The 17369-nt window shown below is 44.0% G+C and overlaps 1 protein-coding gene across 1 annotated transcript in view; it reads right to left on the bottom strand.

The window, feature by feature from the left end:
• Nucleotides 1-2910: 2910 nt before the first annotated feature.
• The window catches only part of LOC129698944 (thrombospondin-type laminin G domain and EAR repeat-containing protein-like), a 60337-nt gene continuing 45878 nt past the window's right edge, over nucleotides 2911-17369 (bottom strand). Inside the window, exons 9-12 of the mRNA XM_055638432.1 lie at nucleotides 15321-15550; nucleotides 13378-13565; nucleotides 9603-9704; nucleotides 2911-9072 (exon numbers count right to left, since the gene is read on the bottom strand). Coding sequence (XP_055494407.1) covers nucleotides 8919-9072; nucleotides 9603-9704; nucleotides 13378-13565; nucleotides 15321-15550 — 674 coding nt within the window. The 3' untranslated portion in view covers nucleotides 2911-8918. The remainder of the gene's footprint in view (nucleotides 9073-9602; nucleotides 9705-13377; nucleotides 13566-15320; nucleotides 15551-17369) is intronic.

Here is a 17369-nt window from a genome sequence, read left to right as displayed (position 1 = left end):
GTCAACGAATCAAAAGGCAGGAAGGGATCAGTACTGCAGGCGGACGGATTTGAGTTTTATATATTAACTAGACCAAGTGCAGACCCGTTGGGTCTGTTTCCCCAACAGCGTTTGCGAAGGGGGGGTGGTGGGGAGGGGGAGTAGGGGCTGCGGCATCACACTCAAATTAACCACCCCCCAAACTCACAGGTGGGGGGCAGGGGGGGGGGGGGGGGGGGGGGGGGGGGGGGGGGGGGGGGGGGGGGGGGGGGGGGGGGGGGGGGGGGGGGGGGAAAGGGGGGGAGGGGGGAGGGGGGGGGGGGGGGGGGGGGGGGGGGGGGGGGGGAAGGGGAGGGGGGGGGGGGGGGAATGGGGAGGGAGGGGAGGAGGGGTGGAGGAGGAGAGACGGGAAAGAGTGGGGAGTGAGAGGGCGGAGGAGAGGGGTAGGGGGAAGGGGGCGGCTGGAGAGGGAAAGGGGTGGGGTAGAGAGGGAAGGGGGATGAGCGAGAGAGGGAGAGAGGGAGAGGGGTGAGGAGAGGGAGAGGGGTGAAGAGAGGGAAACATAGAAATTAAGTGCAGTAGTAGGCCATTCGGCCCTTCGAGCCTGCACCACCATTCAATATGATCAAGGATGATCATCCAACTCAGTATCCTGTACCTGCCTTCTCTCCATACCCCCTGATCCCTTTAGCCACAAGGGCCACATCTAACTCCCTCTTAAATATAGCCAATGAACTTGCCTCAACTACCTTCTGTGGCAGAGAATTCCAGAGATTCACCACTCTCTGTGTGAAAAATGTTTTTCTCATCTCGGTCATAAAGGATTTCCCCCTTATCCTTAAACTGTGACCCCCTGTTCTGGACTTCCCCAACATCTGGAACAATCTTCCTGCATCTAGCCTGTCCAACCCCTTAAGAATTTTGTAAGTTTCTATAAGATCCCCCCTCAATCTTCTAAAATCTAGCGAGTACAAGCCAAGTCTATCCAGTTCATTTGAAAGTCCTGACATCCCAGGAATCAGTCTGTTGAACCTTCTCTGTACTCCCTCTATGGTCTGTTTCCCCAACGGCGTTTGCGGGGGGGGGTGAGAAGAGGGGAGGGAGGAGGAGGAAACGGGATAGATTTGGGAGGGAAAGGAGAGCGGGGGGTAGGGGGGTGAGGGATGGGGGAGAGAGCTTTTGGGGGCAGGGGGGATGGGGAGAGGGGTGGGGGGAAAGAGGGGAAAGAGTGGGGAGGGAGGAGGAGAGGGGTAGCGGGAGTGATGGGAAGAGGGACAGAGGGATAGGGGAAGGGTGTGGGGGGGGAGAGAAGGTAGGGGGGGGTGGGGTAGAGAGGGAAGGGGGGTGGGGGAGAGAGGGATGGGGAGAGGGGTGAGGAGTGGGGGAGGAGAGAGTGGGAGAGAAGTGGAAGAGTGGGGAGGGAGGGAGGTGGTAGAGGGGTAGCAGGGAGTGGTGGAAGAGGGACAGAGGTGTAGGGGGAAGGGGGTGGTGGTAGAGAGGGTGGGGGTGGTGGTGGAGAGGGAAGGGGGGGTGGGGGAGAGAGAGATGGGTGGCAGAGGGAGAGGGGTGAGGAGAGGGACACATAGAAACATAGAAATTAAGTGCAGTAGTAGGCCATTCGGCCCTTCAAGCCTGCACCATTCTCCATTCAATATGATCACGGCTGATAGAAGCATAGAAACATAGAAATTAGGTGCAGTAGGCCATTCGGCCCTTCGAGCCTGCACCGCCATTCAATATGATCATGGCTGATCATCCAACTCAGTATCCCGTACCTGCCTTCTCTCCATACCCCCTGATCCCCTTAGCCACAAGGGCCACATCTAACTCCCTCTTAAATATAGCCAATGAACTGGCCTCCACTACCTTCTGTGGCAGAGAGTTCCAGAGACTCACCACTATCTGTGTGAAAAATGTTTCCCTCATCTCAGTACTAAAGGATTTCCCCTTTATCCTTAAACTGTGTCCCGCGTGTCCTGGACTTCCCCAACATCTGGAACAATCTTCCTGCATCAGACAAATGCAATTCAGGACTTTTCACTTCACAAGCAAAATCAGAAATGACAGTCTTAGTTCATAAGAATTTGAATCCCAGGAATCACTGAGCGTTCTTCTATGGCAACAATGGCAATTTGAACATTTGGGCATTGTGACATCACACGATGGAATGGTTCACCGGGGCTGTGGCTCCTGCAAAGGCATATGTAAATGAATCCAAGCCCGATTGGCCATCTGTGAGCATCGGGCATTGTGACATCACACGATGGAACGTTCACAGGACACCCAGGCTTGTGTGGATCTCCCCAGTTTCTTTTTGAAATATTGAGGTGGTGGGGGGGGGGTGAAGGATTTGATTTAAAAAGCGTACTTAAACACGACGAAATGTAACGAGGAGCGGATACTTAGAAAGAAAAGCGAAATCTCTACCGAAATGGAAAAGACGTCGGCGATTCTGCGTCCGGTTTCGGAGTTGCGGAGCGTCAAAGGAAGCAACGCACGGCGGACGCCGTACGGCGGCAGGCGGACTGATTTGAGTTTTATATATATAAGATAGATAGAAGATAGATAGATAGATAGATATAGATATTCTCTTGATAGCCAGACTGCTCCTGCCCAAGATCACTGAGGACTTTAAACATGGAATTGGCTTGGCTGCCAGCATAATTCTCATGTGCAGGAAGGAACTGTAGATGCTGGTTTACACTGAAGATAGATACAAAATGCTATAGTAACTAGTATCTCTTTCTGTCCTGGGCCTCCTCCACAGTCTAGCATTTAGTATAATTCTCATTATTGTTTTGATGGATGAGTAACCTGACATCATCAAGATCAGCAGTTTCAGATTAATCTCTGCGATCTGTTGTATATTGACTTGGATTCTTTGATTAAATCAGTTCTGATCAATAGTCATATAATTCTGAAGTCATACATATGTAGCCATTAATGATTTTATTGTAGTTGAGAAGCAAATCAATTATTGAATATACTGAGACAAACGGGATGTCTGGGCTAAATTCCAAGTTTCAAAAGAGTTATCACATGGTTATGCCCCAATAATTATAATGAGAACGACCACAGCATCGATAACCAACATGGTAAGATTTCATTTATCTTTATTCATACATTAATTCTGTAATATTTAAATATATATTATATAAAATAAATAACTTGTTTTCTACAATGTACCAGTGGATTAAATAGTGAGATCCCAAGGGGTTACAGCACCAAGAGGCCATTCAGCCCATCAAACCCAAATCAGATCTTTGAGAGCTTAGTTAAGACTCATTCATCTTCTAAATCAACCGACCCCCGCCACCGACTCAAAGCCCTGCAAATCTCCTACAATTATTTATCCAATTCCCTTTGATAACTATTATCCCTTTCCTTTCAGCCAATGTGCCCCAGATCACCACTAACAGTGCATAAGCACAAACCAAATCTTTGTCCTCTCCGTTCTGCCAATTGTTTTAGGTTTGTGTACTCTGCTTACCTGCACTCCAACCAGGGGGGTCAATTTCCCGCTACACCATTTATCGCACCCACTCACAATTTTCAACACCGGTTTCCTTTTTAGCCTTTTCTCTACAGAGAATATTTAACGTTGTGAAATTTCTAGATACCTTCCACTTGGTTTTTAACATATCCACTTCTATTTTGTGCTTTCTGTAGGTTGAACATAAAACACTCTTGAGTTCTGTATGCAACCATCTTCATGTCCTGGCTTATTAGTAATCCATACAAAAAAATCTAATGTGGCAACAGAGTATGGCTTTTATAAACTCTGGTGTTTCTCTTAAGTTATTTACACAGGCCATCCTTGGGTAATGAACTGGTTCCGTTTTCATAAGGGCCCAGAAGACTATTTTGTCAATGTCAGAAAAAACACAAATATCATTCAATATGGTAATCACACCTCCACTGCATTGCAATCAATGGCATTAAAAGCAGATAAGTGATAAAAAAGATGATTATGAAAAGTGGGGAGAGAGAAAACCATTTCTGACATCTGTTGGAATGAACATATATACCTATGCTGACTTTTGAATCTAATAATATGGGAATTCATGCGGATAAATGTGCGGTTATCCACTATGGTAGCAAAAACAGCAAGGCAGATTACTATCTAAATGCCGTCAAGTTTGGAAAAGGGGAAGTACAACGGGATCTGGGGGTCCTTGTACATCAGTCTATGAAAGTAAGCATGCAAGTACAGCAGGCAGTGAAGATAGCGAATGGCATGTTGGCCTTTATAACAAGAGGAATCGAATATAGTAGCAAAGAGGTCCTTCTGCAGTTGTACAGAGCCCTAGTGAGACCACACCTGGAGTATTGTGTGCAGTTTTGGTCCCCTAATTTGAGGAAGGACATTCTTGCTATTGAGAGAGTGCAGCGTAGGTTTACAAGGTTAATTCCCGGGATGGCGGGACTGTCATATGCTGAGAGAATGGAGCAGCTGGGCTTGTACACTCTGGAGTTTAGAACGATGAGAGGAGATCTGATTGAAACATATAAGATTGTTAAAGGCTTGGACATGATAGAGGCAGGAAACATGTTCCAGAACCAGGGGCCACAGTTTAAGAATAAGGAGTAAGCCATTTAGAACGGAGACGAGGAAACAGTTTTTCTCACAGAGAGTGGTGAGTCTGTGGAATTCTCTGCCTCAAAGGGCGGTGGAGGCAGGTTATCTGGATGCTTTCAAGAGAGAGCTAGATAGGGCTCTTAAAAATAGCTGAGTCAGGGGATATGGGGTGAAGGCAGGAACGGGGTACTGATTGGGGATGATCAGCCATGATCACATTGAATGGCGGTGCTGGCTCGAAGGGCCAAATGGCCTCCTCCTGCACCTATTGTCTATGGTCTATTGTCAATCATTTTTATGAGCGTCCGTAAAAGACAGGTATTCTTAACCTAGGAAATAGCCTGTTTTAAATGTATATGGTTATATGCAGCAAGATCAGTGAGTGCCCAATGCTAGATATGATGCTGCTGGAGAAGGCAACATATAAATGAACTCTTTGGAAGAAGTAAAACACAAAATTCTGAAGTAAATCAATGGGTCAAGCAGTATCTGTGGAAGGAATGGATAGATGTTGTTTCAGGTCAGGACCCTTCTTCAGACAGTCTATCCTGACTTGAAGGTTTATCACCAAATTCACCTTTGTTATTGGATCAATGTCCTGGGATGGTCTAGCAGCAGATGGTAGGAGTTCATTCATTGCAAGTACAACAGCGGTTGAGGGAGTCTAGCGGTGCCTTAATTTTACAGAGTCTCAAGTCATACAGTTGTACAGCACATAAAAGGGGCCTTCCACCCACCACGTCCATGCTGACCTTTTGTCCATCTACTTTAATCCCATTTGCCAACAATATATCCTTGCACATTCAAGTGCCCATCTAAATATCTCTTCAATGCAATGAGTGTATCTGGTTCCACCACCTCCTTTGGCAATGAATTCCATATATCAACCACTGCATAAAAAACCTTCCCCTCAAACCCTTTTTAAATCTCCTTTCTTGCACCTTAAATCTATGCAATTCTATTTTACATACCCCTGCCCATGGGAATATAGATTCTGCCTATCTACCCTGTATATGGCACTCATAATTTTGTATTTTTCTACCAGGTCAGTCCTCTGCATTCTTTGCTCCAGGGAAAAGAAACCTGGCATATCCAATCCCTTCCCATAACTGCCCCCCTCCGATCCAGGCAACATCCTGGTGAATCTCCCCTGAACCCTCTCCAGTACAACCATGTCTTTCCCATGTTGTCGTGACCAAAACTGCCTAATTCTCCAAGCTTGGCCTAACCAGTGTTTGAAAGTTTTCAAGAGTGGGTTTATTGTACTCTGAGCAAGGAATCAAAGTATCTTATTATTTCAGCCTGTTCCTGTATTGAATGATGTTAATGGATATGAGCCAGCATCCAAGCAAGAGGAGTCTCCACACTTTCCGTGGAACGTGTCTCGTCTGGCCCACCATGCACAACAGCAACTATATTTTAAAATTAAACATTGCGCTCTGTAACTAAGTCAAGAAACTTGAGGTCTGATCGTTATTATGCCATTGCTGCCAGGTTACCAACAGCACTCCTTACAATGTGAGGCATCAGAGGGTTTTACCACCGGTGAAAGAAGACTCCCCCTGCAATACCTCAAAGCAAGGAATGGTCAAGGTGTAAACTGTGCCTTTGAATGGTTAATGTTCACCTTGAAGCTCCTCAAGAGGGCCTGCTACAAATAGAATAGTCCTGAAGTAAAATATCCTCAGGAACAAATCCCACAATTGTGGAATCATCTCTGACACGCATTGATTAGGTACACGCCTTATGTCAGGTTGGGGGCTGAGAAACTATCAGACTACATTTTCACATAGGAGTTAGTAGGTGTATTAGTGGGAATATGGAGCAAGTTGCCAGAGGAGTTAGTTGAGGCAGGTACTATAACAACATTTAAAATACATTTGGATAGGTGCATGGATAGGAAAGGTTTAGACAGATATGAGCCAAATGCAACATGTGGAACTATCATTGATGGGGCATCTTGGTTGGTATGGACGTTGACCTGAAGGGCCTGTTTCCATGCTGTAGGTTTCTATGATTCTACAGGACCTCCATGTACATAACATACACAAGAAAGTGTTTGGAAGACCTGTGGGATGGATTTACCAGCTGCTGCAAGGATGCAGGCATCTTCTACATCATGGGAACTCAGCCAAGGCCCTGTTTCCTTACAATCTGTTGGGTTATGAGCAGTCCTCAGGAATGGAACACTGCCATAACCTGGGGATGACCTGAATCTACTTTAACATTCCATGCTTCTTGGTTTATCTCCAGATACCTCTACTTAACTTCAACCAGTACTGATAAGGAGAAGGAACACTGGCTGCCCACATCAGGAGCTCTGTGGTCCCATTGCCAAGTCAGATTCAGGAGACCGAGTCTCAGATCTTGGATGCAGTCCAGTTGAAAGCTTGTGTGCCAATGGGTGAAGCTATTCAACGCGCTGTTGCGTACACTACCATGTTAACAAATGTTCTCCCACCACTCTGACAGCCAGACTGCTCACTGGACCACGTCTTCCCACCACACTCTTCCCTAAGCAGTGGAACAGTTAACTGCGACTTTGCCACCTCATCTGACCAGTAAATAACCTGCACATCATTCCACCACTTCATAGTTCACACCAAGGTTAGAATGTGAAGATGCAAGCAACAGTACATAAAAAAATAGTTTACAAATTTTAGGGATAAAAAGTTGTGATCAGGCAATTTAAAGGCAGTTAAAATATTCATGTCTGTAGTTGCTTCGCTCTCATTTAGGGGTCCAGGAATAAGAACACAACCTTCTTAGATAAATGCTATGTATATATAAGAAAGGTTAAAATCAATCTATTTCCTCAATCATCCAAACATTTCTAGGAAGTTTCACATCATGAGCAGAGTCCAGATTACAAAAGCACCACACTGGAGAGTTTGCACATATTTCTGTGTCAGATATCATTTTGAACATTTAACAATTTAAAAAAAATGAGGGTCGATCCTATTTTGATAAATAATCATCTCTAGTGAAGGGACCACATGACGAGAGGCAGGCTGCAAGATCATGGAGCTTCACAGTACACCAGTTTGCTCTAAAAGAAATGGAAGTTCAGGCACAAATTCAAAATAAACGAATCATTCCTCATTCATACCATTTGAAGTTGAAAGAGAAAAGGTATAATTTCTCCATGTCAAGGCATTTTGAGGAGACTTGTCTTTGGTGCATTCTGCAATTCCATGTAAAAACTGGGTTCCACTTTCACCCATATCATTATCACTAGATTGAATCAAATAACTGATCTGCGAGCTGCACCTGGGCTAGAACTTGAAACAGTCTTTTGATGTTCTGTGTTGTATAATTCTCCAGTGCAATCCTAGAAACTGATTAGAATTCCAACCAAATTACAGTTTTAAGTGTCAGTCCACATCCAGTCTCTCCTTTGGAAGAATAGCTCCAATGATATAGCAAACAGGCCGCAAGGCGATGCTTAGGAATGGCAGAGGTTTCTTCAGTTCCATACATTGTAAACACTATTGAGATTCAAAGGTAGTGGGTATGTTGCCTCTCCCATTGTCCTTCCAGTGTCATCCACAATGAACTCTTGTAGTGAGAGACGCCAATCTGGGCTCCTCACCTTCCGAATGAACTAATTTTTGCTTTCAAGATGTACCTTTATTTTGGACTTGCTATAAATGAAAGTTGAGACATTTATCATTGATTGTTGGTGATGGGACTCCCTTGACAACCTTTATCCATCGTATATGAGATCTTAAATAAAGCAACCTCAGCAAAGCAGCTCTGCTTGGCGGAGAGTAGCTTGATGCATTTTATGGAGAGCTGAATCAATGGCACTGGGGAGTCCGGCTCCCCTATTCCCTCCAAATCCAACCTATTAGTGCTCGCCGGTGCGTCAACACTGTGTTGGGGAGGACATGTGCAAAACATTTTAAAAAAAATGGAGAATGCTCTTAGAAGAAATACTTTTTCCGTCCAGGAAGATTCTCTGAAATGATTGATCTATGTCGACCTTCTTTCATCGAAAGGTAAGTCTGCAATCAGCCAGTTTTTCCTGACACTGATATGTGGTCACATGGGAAGTAAACAAAGTAACACATTTGTAAAAGAAAGTTATTTGAAACTCCTGCATCCTTGACCGTAGAATAGCTTCCAGACCCAGATTTTCTCCAGCATACTCTCTCTCTCCTCTTACGATAGTTCTATAACACTACCAAACAAGGTACCCAATGCGCACAAAAATGCAGGATTGTCTTTCTTGACATAAAACCTGGTTCACGGAGGTAAATTAGTTCCACTATAAAATCCCTGGAGTGATTGGTCCTCATGTTCACGAGTTTTCCATTCCATCTTGATCTGTGAAGCTTTGGCCACGTTAATTCTTGGGTCAATAGACCTTCAGTTTAAGCACCTTAGAAATCCGTTCCTTCGCACTAGAATAGATGAGATATGAACCTTCGTCTGTGTTGAACTGTTCCCAGTCTGTACAGCCATACGTTGGGAGATGATGGACCGGAACAAAACTTTCAAAACCCTGCCACCTGCAAGAAAATTAAATCTCTGAAACAACATCCATTTTTTCTTTGGAGTGTAGTTTAAGACAGTTTAAGAGAGAGAGCTTAATTTTTGAGTTTGTGTAACAAAATAATATTCCAAGGCACTGCACAGGAGTTTTAGCAACCAAAATGTGACCTAGAGCCACATAAGAAGATATTAGAAATAAGTTAAGCAGTCGGTTTAAAGCAGCATCTTAAGAGGAGGAAAGAGAGATTGAGCATCAGAGACATTTTGCAAGAACATCTGGCTTCAGTGGCTGTGGGATAGCAGCCAGTGACAGGGTGATTTGAAGTCAGTGATGAGCAATTGAAAAATGTGGAGATTACACATGTTTTTATGGGCTGGATGGGGAGAAGAGGAGACCATTCAGAAGTTTGGGAATATAGGAAGAAGGATTTAAAAGTCAATCTGCTGTCAGGATGAGAGCCAATGTAGTTCGGAGTGCACAGAGGGTGTGAACAGGAGTTGCTGTGAGTACGTTCACATCCAACCTTCTCTTGACAGATGTGCTCACCTGTATATAACACTGTTTAAAAAAAACTTGGAGCCATCAAATGAGTTTGCCACAACCAGGAAGCTGTCATCGCCCACTGTGAAGAACTCCCAGTCAACTGCACTGTAACACAAAGATGAGAGGTGATGAGCCTGTGGTCCAGACCCTACTCCCTGTCATTCATCATGTGCCATTCATCCCTGGTTCTTTCAGGATGCTTCATTTTCATGTTGCAATCACACTTTGAGATCCACTTATACTCAGGCCCCATTCATATTTAAGCCTCCATTTATGCACTGGCTTCAAACCCAGATCCCATTCACACTCAGGCTTCTGTTCTGTTGACAGTAATAGTTTAAGCTGTGGTGGGTCTGGCAGAGTGGAACCACCTCATCTGTCAGAACAGCCCAAAACAAAATGTAACCTTAATGTAGAGCTGAGAACATTCAGAGGCGAAGTCAGGAGGCATTTCCTCAATGAAGGTCACAGTCATTGGCAGTGGGCATAAGGTCATTGGCAGTGGGCATAATACGGGTCTTCAGCTGAACTCCTCCATACCAGGTTTTTTACTTGAACCAGTCCCATTTGCCTGCATTTCATATCTCTCTAAACCTTTCCTATCCATGTAGTGTCTAAGTGTATTTAAATAATATCATTGTACCTACTTCTACAACTTCCTCTGGCAGCTCATTCCATGTAGGCATCACCCTTTACATGAAGAAATTGCCCCTTGGGCCACTTTTAAATCTTTCCCCTTTCACCTTAAATGCCTTCGGGTTCTGGACCTTACCCTGGTAAAAAAAGACTGTGACCATTCACCTTATCCACGCATTTTATGATTTTATATACCTCAGCCTCCAAAGCTCGAGTGAAAAACATCCCAGCCTACTTCCTGGTTCTTCTTGGTTTCTTGGTCCTCCAAAATATTCCAAATGGAATTTAAACTGGAGGTGGTGAGCTTATCCCAATCTCAACTCCCTGTGTCCTGGTCACATCTTGATAAATATTTTCTGCACTGTTTTTACAGCTTAATGACACATTTCCTCCAGTAGGGTGACCAGAACTGCATACAATACTCCAAATGTGGTCTCACCAACGTCATGTACAGATGAAACACAACATCCCACCTTATATGCTCAATATCCTCCCTAAAGAAGGCAAGCATGCCAAACATCTTCACCACCTTTTTTTAACCTATGTCACCATTTTCAGGGAACTGTGCACCTGTACACTAGGTCTCTCTGCTCTACAACACTCTCCAGGATCTTACCTATATTGTGCATGTCAAATGGTTGGACAAAGGCTCGAGGCAAAAATGCAAATCAGGGCAAAGTTGGAAGTTAAATTGGGGGATTTCTCACATTTTCCCACAACACTGGAGGCTATTCAGCCCATCAAGTCTATGCTGCTCTGCAGAGCACACCCATCAATCCAATTTCCCCAACTTCTCTGAGGGAACCAGAGCTTCAGGGGGATTGTAGGATCAATGACAAGAGGTGGCTGATATTATGGTAGCGTGGCGCGTTTGGGCAGAGGTTGGCTTTGTGGTTTGAGGGTAGGGGAGATGGTCTAGAAGGAAGAAGAGATATGAGGGAACTTCCTCAGTCCAACTCCCGGATCTGGTCTGGGTCTTGTTCAGGGAAGTCCCTCTAGATTAGAGAATGCAGCATTACTTACGCCTGGGCTGTAGCACACTACAGAACCAAGTATCCTGATTAAACGTTGTATGGGCGTCAACTCTAGAAACTAGAGACTGCAATACTGGATTTTTGAGCAAAAAAAACAAATGGGTGGACCAACAGCGCCTCATACATTATCTGCAGAGGGAATTGGACAGAAAATGTTTTGGGTCAGGATTCTTCTTCAGACTAATGAAGTAGAATGAAGATAAATGTCAGAATGAGGTGAGGGGAAGGGTTAGAGCAAGAGATGGCAAATGATGGTTGGTTCCAGGTAAGGAGTGGCTGAGTCAGATGGGGGAGAGAAGGGTGCAGAGAGTAACCAAGGCTGGAAGTGGTAAGTGGAGAAGACAAAAGAGTGTCATTGGTGGAAACTGATAAAGTGAAAACTGATAAACTGATAAACAGGAAAACGGAGATTGCATCAGGAAACGTCATTGTGTCTGATGCAGAAAATACATGGATATTGGAAGCACATTTGGTGACTGCAAATGCCAGGTTGAAATTTTGGCGTAATGTAATTCTGCCTGTATTTTACTCTGAGAAAAAAAACACAATGTTCAAATCTGAAGCACTAGAAATATATTTTTAAATGCACCATTTGAATTTCCAGGTAATATAAACTGAGATATGCGAGAAAGAACTGCAAACTCAGTCACCAGGTGGCTCTGCTGCACACAAAGCTAAGTCCTGGTTTGGTGGCTAGTGCAGTTCCTGAGCACTGAGGTCTGACAGCAACTCTTTCTGAAACACTTTCTGACAGCAACTTGGAACATTACCTTGCCTGGGAGATTATGCGATACAGTTATTGCACAATTAATCATTTTGACATGGAATGTGCTTTCTGAAAGGTAGACAAAGGTTAAAATTTGGCTTTCAAAAGGGAATTAAATTTGAAACAATATACAGAAGACATTATACAGAACACACATCACCCATTCTTTCTCTCCAGAGATGCTGCCTGTCCTGCTGAATTTTTCTAGTTTATAGTGTTTATCTTCAGTTTAAACCAGCATGTGCAGTTCCTTCCTACATTCTTTGTTAAGCGAAACAGGTCCTATTCTCATACTCCGTTGCTGCAGAGAATACAATCCCAGTTATCAAATATTTCTTCAAAGTGAAAAAAAAATTCCAGCCCTGCCAACATCTTCATAAATCGCCCCTGGATCCTCTCCAGAGCAATTGCACCCTTTCTACAATGTGTCATAGTCTTACAGCATGGAAACAGGCCCTTCATCCCAACTTGTACACGCAGATCAAGATACCCCATGTAAACTAGTCCCATTTATCCACATTTGGCCCGTATCCCTTTAAACATTGTGTGTGCCAGTGTGTGTGTGAGTGGGAGGTGTGGGCCGGCCCAAGTGCTCCTTGTCCAGCTGGTGTATGGGGGTGGTGAGGGTCGGTGACCCGGGGGTCAGGCATCGGTGCGGAGCCTTAGCCCGAGATTCTTCCCCGCGTCTCCAACGCTCCCACTATCCTTTCACCTTATATATTCACCTCATTGTTTTTACTCACCTCTAAAACATTTTTTGCTTTATTTTGAACTTCCAGCACCTGCAGATTTTTGAGCGTGAGAAATTTGTGATCAGGGCGAGAGCATGAGAATTTTGTCAAATGCGTTGGCAGCCCTGGGATTGAACCTGATTCTCTAGTGTCGCAAAGCAATGGCTCTACCCACTACACCACTGTTCCATTAAGAGAGTTCAGTGCTGAGATAGGTTAGGAAAATGCAGTGTAATGGTGGTCAGGCAGGGTGGCGGAGCAGTGCTCAGGCTCTCGCCAAAAGGCAAGGCAAATTTACCCTGCTGCTATCTCTGGAGGCCTGCACACTGCATGTTGGAACAGGAGCAGGCCTTTCGGCCCCATAAACCTGTTCTGCCATTCAATAGGATCATGCCAACATGATGTTAAAGATAGGTACCATTTGCTGGCTTGGATAAATGTAAAACATCCCACTATAGTGTTCTCTCTAATCAAGGTATCTCCTTCAACCAGAGTCACAGAAGCAAACTCACTGCTCCTTATCTCTGCTGTTTACAAGATCACAAATCAGCAACTGGTCATTGAAGGAAGAGGAGATAATAGCTAGTCTGATCAACATCTAAATAACATACCTGTATGTCGGGATGTCCTGAAACTTGACAAACATCTGGGCGGTGATGTTAAGTTCATAGATGGTGGAATTGATGTTGAAGGAGTTGATTCCGTTTGATGCCCCTGTCTGATAGCTCTGACTGTTGGCAACTGCGAGGAAGATTCGTCCTTCAACACGGAAAATCTCCCAGTCTGTAGCACCATATGTCTGTAAGAAAAGAAAGGCTTATTTCTCTACATCTATTAGAGACACTGCCTCAAAAAGGCAGCCAGCATCATCAAAGACCCATTCCACCCAGGACACACTCTCATTTAGCTCCTACCATTGGGAAGAAGGTATAGGTTCAATAATAACTTCTTCCGAACATCCATCAAACTCTTGAACACTACAAAAAACTAACTATGGACAGTCATGGTTGCACTTAAGGGACTTTGGGCTTTTTGCACTAATACTGGGTTTATTAATTTATTGTTTTTTTCTTATATGTTATCTATGAGATTTGTATTTACCGGACTGTTATGCTGCTGCAAGTTTGAAGTATTAATTCCATTGTCAGTACGTATGATATTTAAATACTATGGATGAGAATTTAGAAAGCATGATATGTGCGTTTGCAGACTAAACTAAAGTGGGTGGTATTGTAGATAGGGAAGATGATTTTCAAAAATTACAGCAGAATCTTGACCAAGTGGGCTGAGGAATGGTTAATGGTTTAATGCAGGTAAGTGTGAGGTGTTGTATTTTGGGATGTTAAACTAGGGCTGGACCTACACAGTGAATGACCAGGCAGAATGTTGTAGAGCAGAGGAATCTAGTAGTGCAGGTATGGAGTTTCTTGAAAGTGGCATCACAGTTGGAGTGATCAAGGCTATCAGCACAATTCCAAGGACCCCTTATTCATTCAGCATTACATAACTGAGCAGAGTCCCTGGTTATTCATGACTAATGGTTGCCCATAATAAGGTGACAGTAATCCACTCTGCATCTGATCGGCAGTGTTGATTTGTCAGAGATTATATGCTCTATTTGAGACAACAGACCTGCCTACCTGCTTTATTTGTTTTAATGAGTATAAATATTATTTATTTATACCCGTATCACCAACATAAAAAGGGGTGGGATGTCTCACAGTGACCTGACTGGCATTTGGTCCTCACCCAATGCCATTGAAGGTGCATGAATGGATTTTTAATCTCTGAGGTATCCCCCTATGACTGTTGTACTTGCTGACATTATAAGAATCATGGCCCCCATTTTATAATGTAATCTACTTCTTGTGACTCTCTTTCAGATACTCCCGAGTAATAGACAAAGTTAAGGTTCAGATCAGCCAAGGTATTATTGATTGGTGGGATAGATGAATGGTCTCCTCCAGATCTGACCACAGGGCCATAAAGCCATGGAGCACAGAAACGAGCCATTTGGCCTAACTCATCCATGTCGGCCAAAGTTCCTTCCTGAGCTAGTCCAATTTGCCTGCATATCTCGTTAAACCTTTCCTGTCTCTGAACATGTCCAAATATATTTTAAACATTGCAGCAGTACCTGTCCCTACAGCTTCCTCTGACGGCTTATTCCGTGTACCCATGTTCCATTTCATGTTCTGCGTGAAATAATAGTCCATTTTAAAACTTTCTGTTCTCACCATATACCTATATCTGCTAGTTTTAGATTTCCCTCCCCTGGGAAAACGATTGTGGCAATACACCGTCTTTACACCCTTCATGATTTTTGTGTTCCAGGGAAAACAGTCCCAGGTATTCAGACTCTACTCATAACTCAGTCCGTCAGTCCCACCAATAGTCCTGTGAATATTTCTGCCCCCTTCTGACATAATTGCACCCTGTCTATAGTAAGGTGACCACCACCTCTGCTATTCCGGCAGAGAAATGTGAAGTACGCCTGTCTTTTGACACTGAATATATGCGCCTTGTTTAAGGTAGAGAGGAATGGGGCACTTACAGGCATTGATTGGAAAAGTCGGAACATTCCATCCAGTTGGATGTAAATTCGTGAGTAGATCCGGGTTGAGGTCCCATTGAAGGTGTTCGCCACAACTAGGAAGGAATATGGTCCGATGGTAAAGAACTCCCAGTCGTAGGCTCCTGAAGTGGGAATCGTCTGGTTTCTTTCAAATAGGTGTGACTTGGGATTCCACTTGTAAATAACACTGTCAATGTTGTGGTTGTCTCCTTAAAAGAAGAAACAAATAGGTTTAAGGTGAGAGGGGAAAAATATAATAGGAACCAGAGGGGCAATTTTTTCACACAGTGGATGGTATGTACAGATATAGATATAGATATGCCATTTATTGTCACTATACATGTACAGTGAAACTGAAAGCTGCTCGTACTCAGTGCATACATACAATTTAGCACAAAAAACAAGAAACAGAAAAATCAAAAACAGAAGGGAGATGGGGGGGGGGGGGAAAAGGGGGAAAAATTCTGCGGCGCTACATACATAGACTGAACTGCCAGAGGAAGCAGTTGAGGCAGGTACCGTAACAATATTTAAGAGACATTTGAACAAGTACATGGATAGGAAAGGTTAAAACATATCTTGATCAAACACAGGCAACTGGGACTAATGTGGATGGGCATCTTGGTCGGCATGAATGAGTGCTTCGGCTAAAGGTCCTGTTTCTGTGCTGTATGACACTATGAGTGTTAAAGCCATCAAGTTCCATGAAGAGGCCCCCAGCCCTCATCACCCCAATAAAGAAGCTGGTCTACATACACTCTCAGCAAGGACGAGTGGAAATGATATGCCCCAGATAACTCCTTACACATGCGAACTGCAGCTAATCAAAACAATGCCGCAGAAATGTGGTCACTGTTTCTCATGAGGAAATGCAGCAGCCAATTGGTTTCTATCAGTTTTCCACAAACATTGGCAGACACAGTATAACTTTATTAATCTGACATACACTGGTGCTGCTGGGCAAGCAGATTTTCCAGGCTATCGGGTGTCATTCATATCAATCATTCCCAGGCACATTTAATTTAATTTTTTTGGAATGACACAGCAGAATGATAAATGTTCCAGTAGACCCAGTGAGTGAATAAAATGCGGGAAACAAGATCACGATCAATTTCAAGGGATTCTGAAAGACAGATACAATTGATTGGGAAGTAAGCATGGCAACTGGAGCACCAGAGTGTGAATGGGAGTGTGGTATCTGGGGCATGGGTGAGCAAAGGGGAATGTGGTATCTTGGACATTGATGAGTGAACGGGAGGGAGTGCAGGAAGTGGGGCACCGATGAGCGAAAGAAAGTGTGGAAACTGGGACACTGGCGAGTTTGCGGGAGTGCAGGAATTCCTTGGGAACCACGTGAGTTTATTTCAGTTACTCTGGTTTCCTTTTACATCTTAAAGATGTTCAGGTTGGTAGACTAATCGGTCGCTGTAAGTTGACCGCTCTAGAGTGTGCGTGAGTGGTTGAATCTGATGGGAGTTGTTGAGCATGTGGGGTGAATAAAAAAGGGGATTCACGCAGGACTGGCTTAAACGGATGGTTGCTGGGTTGGCACGTTAGGGCACAGACTCGATAGGTGCACATTCTTCCCAACTCACAAAGCTTTGGGATGTGGGACGAAACCAGTGCACTCAGAAGAAACCATTGCACTTGTGGGGCGAACATGTAAACTCCACAGAGACAGCGCCAGAAGTCACGGTTGAACTAAGAGGCAGTATTTATACCAAATGTGCCCTAAATTGATCTTCAAAATCTGCATTGTCTTAATAAGGGATCAACTGTTAAAAGTTAATCTTGTAAATATAAGTGTCCTCTTGTCAAATTGTTGCAATATGTCAATACATGTATTATTTACCTATCGAAATGTTAAGTGGCATTTAACTTAATTTCTTCCCTGAGATTTGGTGATTGATTTGATTGCTTAACCATCATCCTGTCTAGAGCAGGTTGATTGTGATTAATGATTTACACCGATTTCAAACTCTTCTGTATTCCCGGTTCCTTTCCTGCCACTTACAAACACCTTAGCAG

Source organism: Leucoraja erinacea, chromosome 7 (assembly GCF_028641065.1).
Source record: "Leucoraja erinacea ecotype New England chromosome 7, Leri_hhj_1, whole genome shotgun sequence".
NCBI lineage: Eukaryota > Metazoa > Chordata > Chondrichthyes > Rajiformes > Rajidae > Leucoraja > Leucoraja erinaceus.
Note: the sequence above shows the minus strand (reverse complement) of the source record. Positions and strands in the feature narration are given on the sequence as shown.